The following is a 21,489-nucleotide window of genomic DNA, read 5'->3' on the forward strand; positions in this document are numbered from 1 at the left end:
TATGATGATTGCAGGCAGAGCTCCGAACATCTAAAGAATAATTTAAGATAAAACAGGTAAAGTTAGGTAAGACAGAGCCGAATCTGAGACTCAGGATGGAAAGTTGAATTCCATATTTTTTCAGTCTGGCACAGGTGCCATTACTATGAGCACACGATGATACAGATTAATACTTTTTTCTGCCTCAGAGAACAAATTTGGCTACTTGCCAATCAGTGCATTAAGCTCAAATATTTTTGCCTGCTTCCATGGAATCAACACTTTTATTTAAAAAACAATTTTGAAACCAATTCTAAAACCACTTCTCAATGAGCTGCAGATGTCACGTAAATAGCGTGCCTAATGAAAGCTTAAACACAAAGCACAATAATTAGAACAAATGAGAAAGAAACAGACAGATGTTTAGACAGTACCTGAGCATCGGCAAGCTGAACAGCAGCTGGACACTGGTTGCCTTCCTCAATGTCGGCCAAATCGTCCTGGCTTGTGCTGTGTTGGGAATGCTGGGAGTGGGTCCCATCCAGAGTGTTCTGGTCGCTGGACAGCACTGTGTTGAAGTCTGATGCTGAGGGGATGGTTGGCAGGTTACACGTCCCACCTGGGGGTTTGAGATATATGCGACAAAAGGGAAGGTGCTCAGGCTTTTGGTTTCTTTGAAGCTTGTGAGCTCTAGTGTGTACAAAAGATTTTACCACTCCAGCTTCACATAACAAAGACATTATAGTGAATTACACAGAAGGCAAGAGACAGTGTTAAGGGGGACTTTATGGCCATTTTATGTGCAATTTGAAACTCCAAGCAGCCACATCACATTCACTTAATTTGTTTGTGAGCAGTTGCTGCAGTTAATTTGCTGTGGTGTCATTGGATCACACCTGGGTGAGAAGATAATGACGAACTTAATCGTCTTGGGCACAAACACAGGTATTACACACACGACTGTACCCTGAAGTGCTCTGCACAAGTGTGAAGGTAACATATCTTTTGTCAGTGATCTGCATGGGTGATTCTGAATAATAAAATGCTACTGAGAGAGAACGAAAATGCAGAGTGCAGCAGTTTGTAACTTAGAAGACAAGTGGGAGTACAGGGGAGCAGGGAAAGAGCCATGCTGTCAGGGATAAGTGGAATTTCAGGTTGCTAAATTCGACTAAGATCCTCTGGTTCCCCCAGTATTTCTGACAAGAAGATACAGATGGGTGACAAGTGGAAAAGAAAAAAACAACTGAGTGTCTTAGTAAGGTGTTGGTCCACCATCAGAACAATTTTGTATTGATTTGCAGTGACCCCTCTCTCTAAGTTGTTCTTATGTTTCTCCTTACATATTGCACTAATGTATCACAGACATCACATGATGTCTTTTCCAAAGACAGAAATGTAGGTGTAACTTTAGTCACTGATCCAGCTTAAACATGGGACAATTGAGCTGTAACTGAAGCTCATGCTAACCACACCCCAACAATGAACCCTTCTTTAATGTCACTTCAATCTTTTTTCTTGTCAACTGAATTAACTGTCTGCTCAGCCTTTTCATACATGACACAGAGCATGACTGGATGTAACTTGCCTAATAGTACCATAGAGTCCACTATTCAGCTGTTTCCTTTAATTTGTCACCTGTCTCCATCAATGAGGAAACACATGACTTTTGTCTCCCCAACACAATAGCACAGCTGCAGGTTTGTAGCCTAGTCATGTGGGATTCTGAAAAGTCTATTAAGCTACCTCTTGACTCCAATGAAAACATTCACTATGTTACAAATTTCCAATAACATCAGAGTGACTGTACTACATGTTCACTAATAACATATAAGGTGAAGAGATTTTAAAACTGATCAAAAAGAGTCCTGGTACTGGACTGACACTCAGTATAACCCAAAACCCCAGTGTTAGGTATCCATATTGGTAGTGGAGAAGAGAAAGTGTTACTGGTTCATTATTTTTAAAGAGCTGTATTATGTAATAGGGATTGATTGCTCTGGATGGTTAAAGTCATCACTTGGCATTTGATCTGTGCTATGTGAAGAGTTTAAAAATTACTTACTTTGGCACTCCTCAGCACACAGCCACTCAGTTTATCTAATTCTTTTAGCCAATAACAATCTCAGATCCTAGAATAACAAATACATTCTATACACAGTGGCTTCAATCCACAATTTACAGTATTCATTGTTACATTTGTTTTTTTGCTGCTGCAATAAATCACCAGGATCCACACCAACAACATACCTGTCTCCAGGATTTTCTACACAAAAAGACTGTCACAGAGTTCTAAGTGGATAATAAACAAATGAGGGTGACACACTAGCTGCTGGCTAGCTAATTAGTTCACCAACACCATCAGCACAACACTGAGCAACAACCCCTGACCTCCTTCTGGGCTGTTAACTGCCAGTGGCTGGTACTGGTAGCAGTTGTCAGGAGAATCCAGAGAGTCTATTAAAACAACATCACATGGAAATTGAACTGAATCCCTCAGGTGAAGCTACAACACTAGAAGAAGTGTGAAGTGGTTAGTAATTAGTATCTATTCAACGAGCATTATAACAAAACACTGAATAATAAAAATGGTATAATCTTGCACATTAGGTTCCAAAGAGGTTAAGTCATTGCAATGATGCTCCATTTTTTAAAATCCCCTGAATAAAAAAAACAAACAAAAACGATTTTAATATGTTAGGTACTGAGAATCTACAGTGTTTGGGAAACCCTGAGTCCACACTGTCTCACCTGTCTGCAGGCTGTTGTGTTGGGAGCGGTTGACTGGAGACTCCTGGACTCCAGCCCCAGTCCTGTTGCCCACAGCGTTGGACATCCAGTTGTAAAAGCTGACAGAAGAGGGCTCCGACAGAAGTGGGTGCTCGGTCAGCATGTCTGTCCCTAAGCTGTTTCCTGAACAGCAGAGGAAGGAGATTGAGAGCACCTTGCATCATGGAACACACCAAAAACTGGACATCAGAGACTGACTGACTGCTGTGCGTGAATAAATTCTTTTTTCACGTAGGCACACGTGGTTAATGTAAATTTGGGAATTACAAAAGTAACGGCAAGGACAGGGTCTCTACAATTTTCAAACTCTCACAGATTCTCATTAAAAAAGTTGCACGAACATTAAATCAGAACATGAAGGTGATGTATGTTTCTTATCACTTTGTGCTTCTCCTTCCTTGGTGCATTTGGTTAGTCAGTATAGCAGAAAAACTTTAAAATGAGTATTCCTGCTTTGATGAAGTGTGGTGATACTGGGTGGGATTACAGAATTTTTGACTGAAATAAATTGGGGATGGGGCTGCACAGTGGCGTAGTGGTTAGCACTTTCGCCTTGCAGCAAGAAGATCCCTGGTTCGTGTCCCGGCTTTCCCGGGATCTTTCTGCATGGAGTTTGCATGTTCTCCCTGTGCATGCGTGGGTTTTCTCCGGGTACTCCGGCTTCCTCCCACAGTCCAAAAATATGCTGAGGTTAATTGATTACTCTAAATTGTCCGTAGGTGTGAATGTGAGAGTGCTTGTTTGTCTATATATGTAGCCCTGCGACAGACTGGCGACCTGTCTAGGGTGTCCCCTGCCTTCGCCCGAGTCAGCTGGGATAGGCTCCAGCCCCCCCCGCAACCCTAGTGAGGATTAAGCGGTGTATAGATAATGGATGGATAAATTGGGGATGCACCATTTGTTCACAGTGAGCATGTGGTTGAGGAGAGACCACGCTGGAATTTACTATTATCACATAACTGAACTGTAGAGGTCAGTATTGGAACAAAAATGATGGACTGTGGTAATAAAAAGTTTCTCGTGATCAGCGGTTACCAGAACCTTCCACGTACTGCAGTTAGCAGCAGTGAGTACCTGTGCGAGTGAGGGAGCTGCTCTTGGCTGCGGCAGACGGTTCGTTCCTCTGAGGCGTGCCCTCCAGCAGGTTGTGCAGACTCCGAAAGCTGCCCGTCAGATTGCTCAGGAGACTCTCCTTCCTGGGGCTGTCCTTGGCCGGCAAACCTGCTCGGCTCACATGGGCGGGTGAGTCAGCTGCTGTGTCACCGCTGGTGTAGCTCAGCGACTGGTAGGGGTGAGAGCCCTGGGTACCACAAAAGTACAGATTGCTAAGAGGAGTTTATGTTTACATCATATCATTTTTTACAAGCGGCTTGCGTTTTTTTAATGTTAATAGCAGCTGGGATATGCTGTGTCTGGCAACATTGTGAGAAAGATGAACCTTAAGCTGAGGTAAGACTTTCTGGAGAAGAGCTGAGGTGCCTCAACTCACCCAAAGATGGCACAAACACATCACACTTTAATTTGGCAGAGAGAGGAAAATGTCATCTCCCCACTCAGTGTAATCTCAAATCCTTCCTGGCTTTCCAAAAGTGGAATCACCTTGACACCACAGTCAACACAGCTCAGAAGAGTCTTCTTTCTTTCAAAGAAGTTCAAAACACTCACTTAAGCAACAGATTTTTTTTGAGCTGTATCCACAATCTAGAAAATATCAGAAATTAACAAAAAATGCCCGTCACTGGTTATAGATAATCATTTTTTACTCTTTGTTTTGTCCAACCAACTGTCAAAGTGTCTTAAATTTACTGTCACATAAAACAAGACAAACCAGGCAACATTTACATTTAGGAAGCAGAAATCACTCAACTTTTTGCATTTTTGCTTGGAAAATTCACATTTTTTTTAATTTTCTGTACATTAACTGAAGTAACAATTAAGCCTAAAGCGTTTTTGGTTTATTTTGATTGCATTTGTACCATACTGACTACAGTATAAGCAGTTCAGAAAGGGTATCAGAATAACCTTGAATGTTTGATATTCTGATAACTTGCCATGCAGTTCTCCTCCTTTGGGAGATGTGAAATAACCTTTACACAAATAGTGGTGACCAGAAAATAGTATTTTCTGTATTATCACTGGACACACAAACTTGATCTACTAAAACTGTATCCTACTATCTATAAAATCTGATTTGTATGCAGTCTGTGGAGGACTGTACAGCGTATGAATGTTGCACTATAAGGAGATATGAATATATGAATGATGTCTGTTACAGATATGGAAATGTGTATGTTCATGCATACATGGGACTTAACTGAGACATACAGGTCAAATCTCAAAGTTTTACCTTTATCCTGAGTGCAGACTCGCTGTGTGTATGGGACTTGGAAAGTTTCCTCATGATCTCCACACCACTGACAGGACCAGAGTTCGCCTCTTTTGGTGGCGGGCGGCTGCATGCTCCCTCCAGCAGCATGGTGTGTTCACTCACTGTGGCTTCACAATAATAACATAAAATAAAACTCCTAGAAAACCCCTGTGAAAACCTGCTATAAAAAGTACATCTATAGACTCACACCCTGACATTCATCTGTTCATCTCCTTTCCGCATACAAGCGTTAACAGTTTGTTTATTTCTTTGCAAACATTAAATAAGTAAAGGTTAAGAATTTCACAGTCCATCTGTGGGAACAGATGGGCAGCTCACAATATTATTAGCACACTGAAAGCTAAAAGTTCCCACCTGCGTCAAATTCAAATTCAGCTCCATCAGCACTGGTGTCACTCTGCAGAGCAGCTCCATTGTCCAAGCCCAAGATGGTGTCACCCAGGCTCTGCTGAGGCTCCTTAGGTTTGGTGAGCTGGTTGGGCCTCATCAGACCAATAGCCTTGAATCCCTGAGTCACAACAATGAATTTCATCCATTGCCTGGCCAAAGCTACCAGACCCTTCTTTAGAGTCACCAGAGCGGGGACGCCATCATTCTGGGATGGAAGGAGTAGAGGGAAAAAACTGGGTTAGTGCTGCTGTTTCACACTGATGATAGAATAATTCAACTAGTGAAGGGGAGCCAAGAGCACTTCAAACCAATTAAAATAACTGGCAGTTGTTTTTTTTTAGGTTTGTTTTTTTGGGGGGTGGGGTTGCGTTATAGCTTAATTTTAACAGTCTTTTTAATCATATTCAAGTTGAGAGTTTTGTAAAACTGAAACCTCCCACTCACCATGGTAGCCTCCTCTATGACAGAGTAGTCAGCTTGTTGCAGGTAGCGGTGCAGGATATTACAAAGCATACAGGAGGGATTCTCATGCAGGTAGCGAGCTCGTTTAGTCACACGGTTGTACTTGCTCCGGATCGGGATATGGATGCTCTTTTTCTGCAGGGGAGTGACAAAATGTATGAAAATTTGAAATGCATATAACAAAGAAACATAATTCAGCTGCAGAGAGTTCTGCAACGCTTCACGTTACAAAACTACAAGTTAATTCAAAATAAATATTTATTTTGTCCATATTTGTACTGCTGACCTCAAGAGCTTCTGTCATGATGCAGCCCATAACAGCACAGACGCGCAGTGTGCCCTCCATGTCCAGTTTGCGGAGAGAAGATTTGAGCTGGTCGATGGGAACCAACCAGGCTCCAATGGCAGGTGTGGCAGTGCTGAGCAGGTTCAACTGCCTACACACAACACAGAGCCAGAGAATTTTTGATCATCTTATTTACTATTGATCAATGTAACCTAAAATATAAGTACTACATTTTTCTTCTGTTGCAGTTAAGATGCTAAAAGCTGTAACATTAATTAATATAATGTCAGCAACATTTGCTATATTTGAAGCATTCCTTATTATATTTTGAGTTATTTCAGCATAAATAATAGATTTGTTGCAACTATGTGAAGGATCTTTTTAAAGAAGTCTATATAGTCACTGCAGTCATACCTGGAGATGGCCTGTGAAGGTGAGCGCACATTAGTGGGAGCAGCAAAACTGAACCAGATCTCTCTGATGGTCAGCTTCATGCTGCTGGAATCAGGTGGTGGGGGCATGAGAGGGAGATCTTTCTTCAGGTCATCAGACTCGACCCCTTCATCCTACAGAACAGACATAAACGAGATTTAACAAGCAATTCCGTATCACTGGAATAGATTCACTGCTGCTAGTAGAGCCACAACACATCACTGTCAGCCCTATTATACTTTTGACTTGACATCATAACATATTTTTTAGATCAAAAGGGATCCTGGCCAATTTGTTGACTTCAATCTCTTCCCTCTCAAACTAATTGAGTTCAATCTGTTCATTTCAAATTAGTCAAACTTTTTGATCCACATCTGAACACCTTATTGTACTAATTCTGTGTGAGCAAAACAGCTGCTCAAATTTGAATCAAAAACTGGCAACAGGCAGTGACATTTATGTGGAAAAGAAATCAAATCAGTGCAGCAAAGTTTTTTTTACTTTTAGTGACATTTAGAACCTTTTCAGCTTGTTGCTGGACTTCCTTGTTGAGATGTGATTTCTTCATGACTCTAGGTGTACGTTTTGGCTGGTTTTCATGCTGCAGAATGAATTTGGAAGCAACTGAACATCTCCCTGATGACGGGCACAATGTTGCCCATACTTTATACAATTAAATAATCAACTCATTCTGACCCCATCCTCAACTCTATTGGCAAAAATTCGGCCCGAAACCTGTGAAGAGCCTCCTCCACTTCACTGTTGCCTGCAGACACTCATCCTTCGCCAATCCTTTAGCGGATAAGCTGCCTTCTGTCAGAGCCAAATATTCCTCTGCACCTCAGTTCTTGTTTTTGTGTGCAGGTTAGTCACTCTGCTTTTTGGCTGCAAGCTGCAAGAAAAACTATTTCCAGCCAGACTTTCCCAGACTGTAGATGGATGTACCAGGGTCCCACTGGCTTCTCAGCTGATGGCACTTCTGGACATCCTCCAATCTTGAAGGGATGTAAGACTGATATGTCCTTTAACTCAGTTAACTCCATTTTCTGTCCTTGGTCTGTTTTTTGTGCTTCTGCTGAAAAGTTTCAACAGCACATCTGGAAACGCTTGTCGGCCGTGACATTTTTGCCTGTCTGCTGATGCAGAATGACCACGTTGTATCTTGTTGCTGTGCTCTCCTCTGTCATGGTGTAAGACTTTCAGATGAAACTACCACTTTTTCAGTAAAGTCACTTATTCAGTATGACTGTCCCTCACCTAGTTTTACTCATTCTACACATCTGTTTCTGTTTCAGTTCATAATTTTGATTCAAACTACTATTAGTTATTCATTCATTAGCACTTGTTTGGTATAACAGTTTAATCATGCCTATATAGCTACAAATTCCTTATGCTATTTTAAATCAGGGAAGTGACCTGTTATTTTGATCCTCTGTTTGGCAGCAGACAAATACCTCCCTGGAATATTTCACTATATGTATAAAGATAGCTTGGGAATCCAAAATATGATATTGCCTATTAAAATTGATACAGAAGACGTAAAAAAACTTACTAAGACATATACTTTTGTAAAATATGTTAATGTCAACCATCTTTGCACAGAACTGCACATAACATGTACATGACCTTGCAAAAACTGCTAAAAGAAGATGTGGAGTTCAACTTGGCAGCACTAACAGTCTATGGTAAAATATGGAGATTAATCTGGTTTGAACTCATTAAATACAGCAGAGTTTAAGATATATTTTTCTAAGCCTGACCAAGAAAAATTCTGACGAAGGGAGGCATTTTTTAGCTACTTCACAGTAGCAAGTTTTTTTTAGTATCTCACCTGGTCATCTGAGTCTGAGTGCTCATTGACATCAGATGCAGGACTGATAGCATCTTGTGGCAGGTTGTCATCGGACACATCAGTACTGTAACCACTCCCTGTCTGAGAGCCTGTTGAACCGTTGGACTTAGACATTCCTGTCTTCCCTCCAGTATCAGAGCGCCCCATCACTCCAAAAGCATTGTAAAGAATGGCTCCAGACTGACGGCCCCCTGTGACACAATGTGAAATACATTCACAAATCTGTAAACAACAGTCCTACATCTTCATCTCACCTTTAAAATTTGAATATTCATTGCCCTAAACATAGAAATGACCACTACTCAAAGCATCTGGTTTGGTTTACCTTTCACTGTAAGGTTCTCAATCCCACATTCAAACATGATCCAGCCCCATTTCTCCAGAGATGTGGCGGAGCGACCCAAATCGCCTGTTGTGGCCTGAGCATCAGTTTCATCCACCAGTGAAAACTCCTCCATTTCTTCCAAGCCAAATAACACTTTGGACTTTTCAAAAGGGATGGCTGTGATAGCACATGTGCCGATGTCTAAAGGAGAAGGAGCAATGCAACTTCTTAAAAATGCCACGTACAATTTTTTGAAAAAACAACAACAAAAAACTTTTGGAATCTAAAATAAGTTCATGAACAGGATCTAAACTCTTGGTGTAGTGTAGGTCAAGTAAAGGCACTTTTTCATATTAACATGCTGAATGAGTTGCCCTGAGACTAATAGGTTGTAGGTGAGCTTAAATGTCAGTGTTAGACTTTCAAACAAGGCCATCAGTCTCTTCAACCAACCTGTGGAGTCTAGGCCTCGAAGCTGGCTGTGGATACGGTGGATATTGAGCCTTGCAGCGATCTCTTTGCCTTTCTCAATGCCTGCGTTGGAACGCAATGAACCAGAAGACTGAGGCTGCATCTTGGTGGCTGAGGCGTACTTCTCCAGCATGACAGAGGGTCGTCCATGTTCAGTGGTGTTGGGAGTCTCCTCAACAATACCCCTGAAAGAAGCACAAGGAAAATGTAAATTTTTGATCTGTCTTGCCTGTGTAAATTCATAATATAAATCATTATAAATTATTTTCTGTTGATTTTGTACTCTATAACATTAGGAAATTGGTTTCAAATGAAAAAATCTGAATCCCTAATTCACATCCTACTGAATTAGTTTAAAGGTGGATGCTCTGTGAAAAGACCGCACCGCAACAACCACAACACAGTATGTAAAACAGGAATATCTTCCCAGAGAAGCTACACTCAAAATAGCTTAGTCACTGTGTCCACACAAACACATACGACATGACGAGTAGTGGGGGCATTACCTGTTCATCCTAAATTGGGTAGCAATCCTGTCGAAGCACAGCGCCACTAGAGACACATGTGTGACACACTTACTGGAGCAAGACGGGGACCCTTCCTCTACAGAGGCCTGCAGGAGGCAAAGGTTCACCTGCACAGAAAACAAAAAGACAACTAATCCAAAATGCACTAAACTGCTGCACGGGCTGAAAAATACAGTTCTTTAAAAAATATGTTAAAACTAGATTCTGTGAACATGAAATACAGAGATGACCACAAAAATATCTTGAATGAGATCAAATTTTGTGTGACAAAGATGAATAGAACAATAAAACACTGAGTCACACAGTCACCGTGTTTAAAGCTATGTTTCCCAAATTTACGACTGCCGATGTCCTCTTGATAGACAAAAACAAAATCAATACTGCAATGGTTGTAAATGAAAGGAATATCTTACATATCCATACATCTGGTTGATGTTAATAAGCATTACTTTCTACTCATTTGAAAAAACTGTATAATCTAAATGGCTTTGATAGTACAGAAAACCTTTCAGAGGTAGCATCTCCGTTTGCTCTTTTGTACTAAAACAACAACAACAAAAAAAAACAGGGTTAATAACTAGACACAATGTTAATATTCTACACAAATGCAGAGTGCCTTGTACATACACTGTGTCAATGTAAAGTGATCTACAGTAGCGCTCATGATTCTATGCCTGCTCTTCAGTCTCTTGTGGTCAGAGCACATTTTGAGAAACGCTGTTAGTCTCTCATTATTCTGGGTCATGGGTCTCACCTTGGGGATGGAGACGTTGGCTTGAAGGCCCTTGATTTTCACATTATCTGGTTTGACGGACAGGTCCGTCTGGCCATGGGAGATGTTGAGGGAGCCAGGGGTCGTGCCCTCTGTCTTGGACAGCTTGTGCTCCTGCTTGCCTGTTTGGCTCTGTGTAGATCGAGGCCCAAAACAGAGAGACATCAGTCAGTGGGCAACAAAGCCTGCTTCAATCCACTTTTAAACTGAGAATCTCCTTTAGTTAAATCTACAAACATTTAAATTGGAAACATTTGCATATCAAGCTGCTGGATATAGCTCTGTTCTGTGAGTTGTTGTACTTACAGACTCTGTGACTGTGGACTTGCTGATCTGATAGGCTTCATTGAGGACTTTTCCATGGAGGTCATCCAGAATGGCTGCTGGGTGTCGAATACTGGCAAAGTGGACCATGGACTCGATGTATCTGAAATCAAACAGGTACATAAACAACTGCAATAAAACTTACAGTGTCATAAAATTATAAAGATTTACTTTTATGTCACTAATATTTTGTTAAAGTTGTAAGGGCATGAAAAAAATTACTTCACATATAAAAATCATGCATAAGCCTTTATAAATGTTGGCCACATTTGGATGTTCTAGCTACAGTTTATTAGTTTCCAAACTCCGCTAGCCACGACACTGATGCTTCTAAGAGCATTGTTAACCCAGAGCTGTTAGCCTTTGGCAAACTAAACATTCTCGCTGCCAGACAATCAAGAATGAGGCCAGACTCTGAAGCACTGTCAGCAGAATTTTAGATCCAAGACGCAATGTGCTTAGGGATTAAATTGGCTTAAGGTCAAATCTTAGCCTCAGGCTAAAAATAACCCTTAACTAAGAAAGTGCAGTGTGAGAAAGATTTTGTGTCAGCAGGTATGTTCATCTAAATAAGTTTTTTCTAACAGACATTGATAATGTAGCTTTAAGAGAGATGTGGCCAAAGAAGCACCATGACAAGTCAGGACATGTTGAAAGCTTAAACAACATAAAAACTACTACAGAAAGTATGATTACTACCTGTCCAGGGATTCAGCAACAAGGGGTGTAAGCACCACATTGATGGCCCCCTTCACCTCCACAATGGCAGTAGTTCTGGTCTGAGCAAGAGGCTGCTCCAATGTCCAGTCATCTGTTGTTGTGTCCTCATCTGTGTTCTCCATGGCCCTCTTATCCAGAGGAGTATATGGTGTACTGTAAACACATACAAAGTGACAATCATATCTGGCATTAAAGACAGTAAAAGGTTGCACTCTCAAGAGACAGTGTAAGGTAAGATCAGTTGTGTGCTAATATGCAAAAGGTGGCTGATATATCATTTGCAGATGAGAAAAAATAATAATCATTGGGTATCACATTTTCTCTCCAACAATCAATAGAGAAAAAAATAATAAGAAAACATAATAATTACTCAATAAGGGGACTGAAACTACATATTGAGGAATCTCGATTTTTAATGTTGTTTAATACATGAAGTAAAAAAAGAATATGCTGCCACTCAGATATGTTATTTTGGGAAATTTAAGAGGTGAGATGGTGAAAAAAAATGGTTTAAATACCTGTTGTTGTCGCCCATCAGCTGAACTCCTCTGTCTAATAGAGAACTGGCTGAAAGGCCCTGTTTTATCACCTGTAATGCAAGACAAAACTGTAAATTATAAACCTGATGTGCTGGGTACATCATTAATGTATCCATACAATTGAATAATACGGTATTACAATGAATATTAACTTCAGTTTTACATGACAGTCAATGGATGGATACAGTCAATAACTTTGCTACAAGCTAACAAATATTAATTTAAAGTCAAAGACCTTAAAGCTGGGGACGGAGAGCTGGTCAAAAGAGGCGGAGCTCTCTTCACTAGTGGGTGTGTCCAGATCAAGGGGGCGATGCAAGGAGGACTTGGAAGTTCTTTTATTGGTGGGCTGCTTGACAGACCAATTTGAGACCTGACAGAGGTCAAGTAAAATGATGTAAAAAGACAGTACAGTGAAAATAAACATAGCTCCAGGTTTCACATTAACATTTTTTTTCCTTGGAGAGTACCAGTACATAGAGGTCCATCATGAAAGAACTCACCTGGTAGTGGGCCAGGTAGCTCTGGTAGCACGCCATGACGTGAGGCTGCCGAGTTACAGGGCCCGGTTCAGCCGTCTTTTCTGCTTCCACTGAGCTCTCTTCTTCCATGGCCAAGGCTGAGACAAAGGAGGCCTGGGATGTGTGGCTGGGCAGAGGATGGGGTGGCAGTGGAGGTAGTGTTGGAGGCAGCGGCAGAGGACGAGGCTCGGTGATCAGTTCCCCATTAAGGACGTAGGTGAGGGGACCCTCAACGCTGTGGTAGATGGAGCTCCGGCTGGCGGAGATCAAAATATTTTAAGCAAGGGCAACAAATTAACATATTATGGTTTGGTCTTCAATATTTGTAGACAAAAATCTTGTCAAACTACGCACTAATGTTTTGGTGTTTGCTGGTTGCACTTGAATTTCAGTCCTCTTCACAATCCTTTGAAATATTTTTTAGAGTTCTGTTTCATGGTTTCATTGTACCCAACATTAAAGATGTCTGTCAGATTCTGCTGCTCTGTATACTGTTTGATTCTGTTGAATTCAGCCTAAAGCTTCCACAGGCCTGTGTCAGCTGAAACTTTCCATGACTGAATTGATTGTGCTTTTGTTGAGGCCATATCAATCAAAAAGCATGCTGAAATCAATGTGAGAACAATTTCTGGTAATAGAAAATTGAAGAGGTAGTTTCAGAACAAGAGTGAAATACAATTTGCAAAACATACCAGCAGTGAGTGGCTACCCATGGATCAAACTTCTCATTTGCTACAACCCCTCTACATCACATCCATCTATCCATACACACAAGATCAAATCAGAGTAGTAATGAAAGCTACAACGTGCTTAGCTTCGGGGCAAGTTGCTTTACGAGATGAAATTCATAACTTGTCGGGTATAAAACATAAAAATGACAACATAGTTAATGTATTTCTGCACATTGTTCCATTAAGCCACCGTCCAATCATTGCAAAGTTATTTAATGCAGTTGTTTGCTGCCGATTTTCAAATCTGCAAGCACAATCTGTGATTTCTTTGCTGTTACAGCAACTCACGACACTGGTTGCCTGTTTTCAAAAAAGGCAAATGGTTTCTATATTATTTGCTTCAAGCTCTAACTGTCATTCAGCTAAAAGAAGTCATTACATTCAATCTATTTCTGTACATAAACCTAATCCATCAAAAATACAGATTAAATGTTTTTATAAAATGATGACTGAAAATTTGATAAGACCTGATGAAAAATGTAATTCCTGTGTTCATCACAATCTTTTCAGGAAACTATTAAAAATGCTTCATAATGGCTATTTAACATTATTTATAAGGGGTAACACTCTGGCAAGGTCAGAACTTTGCTAGGCAGGTTGTTAATTCATCTTCTCTCACTGATGAGAAATAAAAGAGTCTTTGATGTTACTGTGAGCTCTCTTGAATCTACCATCACCTTAATCCCACACTTAACCTTGTACATGATCTGACCACCCACCCAGCCTCCCTTCAAATTTTTAAACTCTTTAACTTTGAGAGTTTTTGTGAGCTTCACTGATGCTTTTCTCCATTTGCAGGAGACTTCACGCTCCTTTTTCTACAGTGTATGTTATCTCAGCTGACCTGTAGTTCTCCATGTGATACGGAGGCTGCTGCGGCTGCTGCATCTGCTGCCTCCTCTTCTTCTTGCGGCCTGGGTACGTCCCTGGACCCTCATCAGCGCTGCTGATTGGCTCAAAGTCCTCAGCAGCCGAGAAGTAGGCCTCACTGTCTGCCACTGACATGCTAGAGTCTGCAGAGCGGTACTGATGGAAGGTGTTCGAGTCCGCTGATGGTGTGAAGGGAAAGGAACCATAGCTCCTACGCTGACGAGGGGAGTCCAGAACGTTCTCGTCACTACGGGAAACCTCGCTGCTGAACTGGACCCCTCCAGATAGTACTGGTGGTGGCTTATCGGTGAACACGGCAGCTGATAGGCTCTTGGTGCTGCCCAGCCGACCAGAGTGTACAGAGGACTGTCGCTTCAAAGGAGAACAAAGGGGTGAGCGCACTGAGGAGCGATCCTGGGAGCTGTTGGGTGAGACTGGTGAGACCTCTGGGACGTCTCCTAGGGTGCTGCAAAGAAACAGGAGAAAACCTAACACTCAAAAGGCACTACAGGATGTGTGGTAGGGCTGTAGTCAACCAAAGAGAATTTTTATCCACTTCAATGGTAGCTGCTCTTAAAACCAACCAAGTGGTGGAAAACAAACCCTGCACGTTTCCTTGACATTAACTGAATCAGTCACTGTGAACTGACAACACACTATCTGCTAGCCTTATTATTCCTATTTCTAAATCATTATTTAAAACTAGTATTTGCAACACATTAAATGATTTTTTATCTTAACTCCAATCAAAATATGAACAACACTCAGAGAAACATCTGAAATTTTTTATATAACTTCCAATAATGTGCCATGCTGTGGAACTGCGATATGCAAACTGTTGTTTGCAAATTTCACACTCGACTTTTTAGCCATCTGTCTGAACAAATTGCAGCTACACCGACAATTTCTTTGACACGTGGTCAATTAGTTTGCAGTTAACACCACGTAAATATTTAGTAAGCATAGTGTATAACAATCAATAACACATACCTAGCAGTCTCTATTATGTAGGGAGACCTCAAACTTGTGAAAATATGAGAAGGTCTACAAGTAGTCTGATCCTTCCACGTCCAAACATAATGGATTAATCCTGAAAAGCTATTGATGGAGCGTCTTTCCTCATAAAAGTAAAATGGCAATTTTCCAACCAATTAAGATTTAGTCAGATGAGAGTATATCAATCTGGAGACTACAGTCTTATTGTGTTGACATGAAAGTTATATGTTGAAATTCAATGTGTCACTACAACCAGGCTGAAGATGCTAAAGTTTCTACCTGCTCTGAACCCTTATTAAGGCATGTTAAGAATTTCAGGGGTTGAATACATTATATTTCACAGTACATTTACATTTGTTACTCACTCAGCAGGGCTTTTGCCATTCATGGGAAACATGCGTTCCTCTGTGCTTGGTGAAGGGCTGTCTCGCTCTCCAGCCAGCAGCGGCAAGGCAGCACTGGAGGAGCTATTTTCTTCAGAGGACGAGGCGGAGCTGTGGGATCGCTGAGGCACCTGGAGACTGAGGTGTTGCTGTGCACGCCTCTCAGGCAGCTCAGGAGGCAGGCAAGGAGAGTGTGTCTCTGTTTTCAGTCCTACAACCCTCCCTGAGAAAATATGTTAAAACAGCTTCTAAATACGTCATGGCCTCATGCCGGCGTTTTATTAATGTTGAATAGACAGCTCATGAGTAAGTATAAATAAATAGCTCAGGATAATATGATTTATCTGAAATATTCTCAGTTAATAAACCCAAAGACAGACAAGGCCCAGCAATCTTACTCCAATGCTGCCTCTCTATAAGCAGAGAAGTTCTCACTGTTATAGTAATTAATTAAAACATTGTAGGCTCTAATTATTCTTTATTTTGCCTAGGATCTACAAGAAACCCCTTCAGCAACTCTGTAGGGGAATCACTTTTGCAGAAGATATCAGGAAATGTAGAATAAATCCTAGCAAATCCATACCATCCACTTTGGGTGTTTCCTTTGTAATTATCCACTCCCCAGGCTGCAGCAGGGACTGGCCATAACACATGTCTGACTCAGTGCTGGTAGAAGAGAACACCGATGAGGAGGAGGGCGTCAGCTCTTCAAGCTTAAAGAAGTCCAGGCCCATGTTGGTACCTCCAAAGAACCTGCAGCCTCCGAGGCAGCCACAGCGGTTCTTGCTTCGCTTGTTGCGAATGCTAGCCTCATCTGGCCACAGGAACCAGAGTCTGAGGAGAAGAAGTGGGACATGGATGAGTGAAGGAAAAAAAAGAAAAAAGAAAAAGATGAACAAAGGCATTTGGGGTAGTGGAATCACTTCTCAAAGAGACTAAAGTTTTGTATTTCTTTTTACCGGGTATCAGTAAGTTTCTATCAAGTATTACAGATTGGAGGCCTTGTAGATAAAAACAAGTTTTATTGATCTCTTTCTTAATTAGCATCTCAAGAGGATTTATTTCTCTGTTCTGTTAAGTTTCCAGAATTTAGCTATGCAGTCTCATAGACTCCTACAATCATGAGGGTACATACAGTTTATCATAACCCACAAACAACACATTTAGGTGCAGTAATAGGAAACATCATGCCAAATTTCAAGTTAGGAAAGATTATATACTCTAGTGATGTTGGTTTAGAGATTTACAATTTTAATGTGGAATTCATTATCACATGTGGTGACTGACTTTTGGTTTAAATATGTCTGCTTCACAATACAAGCTGAACCTTTTTATGACTGTATCAGTGAATCTTTCAAGAGAGGTGTGATACAAGGGGTGAGTCACTTTCACTCTGAAATGAGGTTTCAGCAGTTGCTCTCCTATAAACTGTGCTTTGACCATTATCAGTCCTGCATGAACTCAAAGGTGCTACTAGATGTAATAAAATTCACAAATAAAACTGAAAAACAATGGCCAGTGACTTAAATAAAACAAACAAAACACCTCAATTCCCAAAATCTGCTATGGGTGGCTGAGGGAAAAGTGTAGAAAGTGTAGAGACGACTGTCTGTTGTTTCTACCTTTTAGTCTGAGCGTCATGTAGTTCCAGAAAATGCCTCTGGACTTCACATTTGGCTGGGTGGTCAGCAGCCAGGGCAATATCTGCTGTGATGAGGTTCAGGTTGACTGAACCCGCCTCCAGCCAGACAGAACGTCGCAGCAAAGGGGGCTGCCCGAGACCTAAAGGCTGGCCAGGACCTTGACCTTGTCCAGCCAGCTGCAGCCTGGTCGTTTCACTGTGTTGCTGCTGTTGTTCAATGTACTGGCGGATGTTTACGTCCTGCACCACAGCACTGATGCCCTCTCCCACTGCCTGGTTGTGCAGGTTGCAGTTGGCTACACGAATAATATTCGTCTGCGGGTGGAGACAATGGAAAAATGACACATCTGTACAAATACCAAAAACCTAGCAGTCTTTTTTAAACTGTTAGGGAGTTAACAAGTTAAATGGCTCTAAAAATATTTTTATTTTCCAACTCATAAATAGTTCTTAATTACTTTGATATTGGCAGCACAGCCGTGCTCCACGATGAAGAGGTCAATGCCATCCATGGCTAGCCGTGTCATGGTGTACTTCAGCTCCTCTGATGTGCGACAATGACCAGGCAAACAGGTCAGCTGAAAGACAACCATCAGTTAGTACCAGAAACTATTCAGCTGTTTTAAAAAGAAAAGCTCCTGTTTAGTCTTGGACCGTGTTTTACATACTGCTACATAGCCTGTAGCCATAGCTGCTCAGTTGTCAGAAACCAATGAGGGCTCACAGGCAGAGTTGTTAAAAATATCCTTGTTAGTATTCAAATACAAGCAAGACGTCTTGTGAAACAGACTTGCTTCTTTCATGTTTTCTAAAGATATCGTGATGTTATGTATGGATGCTATGTACTGCTGCTGTAAGCAGATCAATAGATTTGTGTTAGAGACTGTTGTTGAGTTTCTCCATCTGTGTAAAAATTGTGCTTTCTGAGTCATGCATTATTAGAGAAAAGGTTTTCTATGGCCTCCATTTATTATCTGAAATCATCTGAACATTTTATTTCAAATTGGACAGTTGTGAGAAACATTCAGATCTTACAAAAACAGCCTTCAGCCATAATGATTTAGCAGCCTCCAGTGTGAGATTTAGACACACAGCTGCTAACTAGCTCCAACCAGAGCTTGACAGCTACAGCAGAAAAAGTGTGAAAGCAATGAGGCACAGACTTTGTGCAGAATTTCATAGTATGCTGTCTGTTTGTACCTTGGCATCACAGATGCGACGGTCAACACCATGCTGGCAGATGACAGAGGGCTTCGGCTGTTCTAACTGGAACTCTCGAGACACCACATGGAAAACAAAAGTCTCACCCCACTCGATCATGCTGGCCACCTAATAATCACAAACACACAGATTGACAGAATCATTTTTCAAAAAAAGAGTAAAATGGGGGTGGACAATGCACAAAGAAAACCTTGAAGCATCACACAATAAAACATAGCACCTCTACAATGTATAAAAAAAATCTGAACAGCACGAACAGTCTGATCAAAGGCAAACATTTTAAATTGGCAAAAGCAGCATTTATTGCAGGGGTTTTCTGGAGAGTATTAGAGGCGGCTCATACAAGCAAGCTTTACAAAATACATTTTGAGAAGTACTTTCCCACAGTAACATACACAAGCCCACTCAACTGACCTAAAGATCCATGATGTAATGAAGCCTGCACAGGTTTATAATAAAACACACCCACACACCTGTGGAACAGTGACCCTCCCAGTGAGGCCACCAGCCTGCATGTCGATGAGCCAGGCGTACTCCAGCGTGTCACTGCCAAGAGGGAGACCCTGAGCAGAGAACATGGCATGGGCCCTCATCTGCAGGCCAGACAGGCTCAGGTGGCCATCCCTCAACACCCCATCCGCTGTGGGACGCTGTGGGCAAAAGATTTGCACACACTCATTTTCTGCTTGTATCACAAAATCCACAAAAACTGCAAAGACATGAAGGAAATGGGTTGCTTCTAGCAATCCTTTCCCAAAGTGTAACCTGTGACTCCTTTCTATAACATCCCTCCGCACACCATTAAAAGTGCTTATTTTCAGGCTGGAGGAAGGGGATAAGGACTACACATTCTCTGCCAGGGATTAGGGAAAGTTATTCACTCAGCAGCAAATAGGATCCAACTTGTGGCAAAAGATTAGAAATTCTGCGTGGTTATACAATATGCAGCTGCTTATGCAAAAATGTGGCTGTTGCAAGCATGACTCACATTATGCAACACTGACTGCAGGTTTTATTCAGGATGTTTTCTGAGGACTGACTCATCCTTTCACTTACTATATTACAGAGAAATTATTTATGTATTTATTGTCAAGTCTATTGACACGTGACGCCACACAGGCAGCATTACTGTATTGTGTTGCTCTGTCTTGCTGATGCTTTTAACAGCATAACAGAGGCACTGACATAGCTCTTTCAACAAAAAATCCTTTTTATGTGATACTGTGTGCAAAGCTAAGACCTTACATTATTTTTACTATGCTCTCACACAAGCAAAATCTAAATCTAAACAATGTTCGCACTGTATGGAGCCAAAATGAGCAGCATTAGGGAGCTGTGTGGAGCTGTACAATACCTGATAGTTGTCACTGACGAAGATGTGAATGGGGGACAGGAGCAGCTGAAGCATCGTCTCCTTGTAACCCTTTTTCATCTCAAAACATAGCCGCTCCAAAAAGCCGGATGGGCCTTCCGGACCCTCACTACTGCAGTGCTGCAGGCCCCCAAGAAAATAAGCAAATGTACACATGGAGTCATGCATCATTATTTCCAATGGAAAAAAACACATCAAAAATTAAATCCATCTCTGTGTACATTTTCAGCAACTTTATTTCCCCCTGTAGTGACAGAATGTTTCATAATCTTTTATCGTACCCCACTTTCTGAACTTCAACACTGCTTCTTCTTGCTCTCTTTTTTTACCAGACTACTACACTAAGTTATTGGCAGCCATTGGTCTTACCATTGGCAGTCTGCCGTGTACTTTGTAGAGGTTGATGAGTACAGTGATGTCCCAGGGCCGCAGATCCAGGGGATGGATATTTGAAGTGTCCTTATGCTCGCTGTCCTCCATTCCTAGAGGAGACCAACCGAGGCCTGAGGAGGTGGAAGTGGACAACACCGGACTGGACACGGCCTCCTCAAAGTCTGTGTACATGTCATCCTCACCAAAATAGTTTTCCTGTGGAAACAATCGAATGGAGGTTAAAAAGGTGTCTATTGAATTGGAAACTTTAAAACAATTTCACTTGTTTGTGCGTATATGGTGCTTATGTTAATAACCAAAATTGACATTCACTGTCTTTTAATTTGGATAATTGATTAAACAAAGTGTAACGACTGCATAGAAGAGAAGTCAAAAAATTAAGAATTTCTGTACCTTGATGGATATCAGTGCTCGGAGCAAGGGCCCATAAAGCATGATTTGAGAGTCTGGGGACATTTCCATCTCCACATGAAGTCTGTCGGGGGGCAGCTCTGAGGGGTCAGTGGGTGCCCGACTGTGGGCAGCTGAAGCAGATGTGGAGGTGTAGCGCGGTGGGGCGTTGTGGGGAACTGAAGTGTGCTCTGGGGGCCGCAACGCTGACAGCATGGATTCTTCCATCTCAGACACTAAAGTAAAGATTCATCCCAAGGTTAGGCAGCAGTATGTAAAGCGGCAGGTGAAAGAAGTGTAAGGTGACAGCGAATGGTTTTAAAGCTGTAGTGCAGTACTTCACTAGGGTTGTAACAGCAAACTTCACGGTTCAGATTATATCATGGCTTTTGAGTCACAGTCCGGCAGACAGAGAGAGATAAATACTGCTATAACTGTGACTGTCAGCTTCTTCAAACATGGCCCATTCATGTGAACACACAACTGCTTTGTATCTTGTCAGTGCAACTTTGCATGAATATTTAGGAATTAATCCCTGCTGAGGCAGGTCTTTAGTGTTTTTTGTTTGTCTAAAAGCACAACTTCCCAAGAGCTAATAGGGCAAATTTAATCACACTTGGAAGATAGCTGGAACCTGACCAATTACATTTTGGTGCATATCCACATCACTTACTTTAGATTTGTGAGATAGGACATTGGCCTGCTGTCCCAT

The 21,489-nt window shown here is 41.5% G+C and overlaps 1 protein-coding gene across 11 annotated transcripts in view; it reads right to left on the reverse strand.

Moving 5' to 3' along the window:
• Positions 1-21,489, reverse strand: part of kiaa1109 (KIAA1109 ortholog) — an 83,796-nt gene that overhangs the window by 42,802 nt on the left and 19,505 nt on the right. For 10 of the 11 annotated variants that reach the window (XM_055005670.1, XM_023261174.3, XM_055005677.1 and 7 more), the window contains exons 19-46: positions 20,781-21,013; positions 20,364-20,582; positions 19,977-20,114; positions 19,096-19,272; positions 18,602-18,730; positions 17,860-17,979; positions 17,382-17,716; positions 16,343-16,593; positions 15,742-15,982; positions 14,355-14,846; positions 12,762-13,035; positions 12,494-12,631; positions 12,238-12,308; positions 11,699-11,872; positions 10,982-11,102; positions 10,658-10,807; positions 9,883-10,010; positions 9,359-9,561; positions 8,906-9,106; positions 8,560-8,771; positions 6,711-6,862; positions 6,297-6,447; positions 5,993-6,145; positions 5,513-5,753; positions 5,117-5,265; positions 3,844-4,069; positions 2,731-2,892; positions 414-598 (exon numbers count right to left, since the gene is read on the reverse strand). In XM_055005670.1, coding sequence (XP_054861645.1) covers positions 414-598; positions 2,731-2,892; positions 3,844-4,069; positions 5,117-5,265; positions 5,513-5,753; positions 5,993-6,145; positions 6,297-6,447; positions 6,711-6,862; positions 8,560-8,771; positions 8,906-9,106; positions 9,359-9,561; positions 9,883-10,010; positions 10,658-10,807; positions 10,982-11,102; positions 11,699-11,872; positions 12,238-12,308; positions 12,494-12,631; positions 12,762-13,035; positions 14,355-14,846; positions 15,742-15,982; positions 16,343-16,593; positions 17,382-17,716; positions 17,860-17,979; positions 18,602-18,730; positions 19,096-19,272; positions 19,977-20,114; positions 20,364-20,582; positions 20,781-21,013 — 5,426 coding nt within the window. The remainder of the gene's footprint in view (positions 1-413; positions 599-2,730; positions 2,893-3,843; positions 4,070-5,116; positions 5,266-5,512; positions 5,754-5,992; positions 6,146-6,296; positions 6,448-6,710; positions 6,863-8,559; positions 8,772-8,905; positions 9,107-9,358; positions 9,562-9,882; positions 10,011-10,657; positions 10,808-10,981; positions 11,103-11,698; positions 11,873-12,237; positions 12,309-12,493; positions 12,632-12,761; positions 13,036-14,354; positions 14,847-15,741; positions 15,983-16,342; positions 16,594-17,381; positions 17,717-17,859; positions 17,980-18,601; positions 18,731-19,095; positions 19,273-19,976; positions 20,115-20,363; positions 20,583-20,780; positions 21,014-21,489) is intronic. The other variant, XM_055005669.1, reaches the window with a different exon arrangement.

The sequence above is a fragment of the Amphiprion ocellaris genome, chromosome 20, assembly GCF_022539595.1.
Source record: "Amphiprion ocellaris isolate individual 3 ecotype Okinawa chromosome 20, ASM2253959v1, whole genome shotgun sequence".
NCBI lineage: Eukaryota > Metazoa > Chordata > Actinopteri > Pomacentridae > Amphiprion > Amphiprion ocellaris.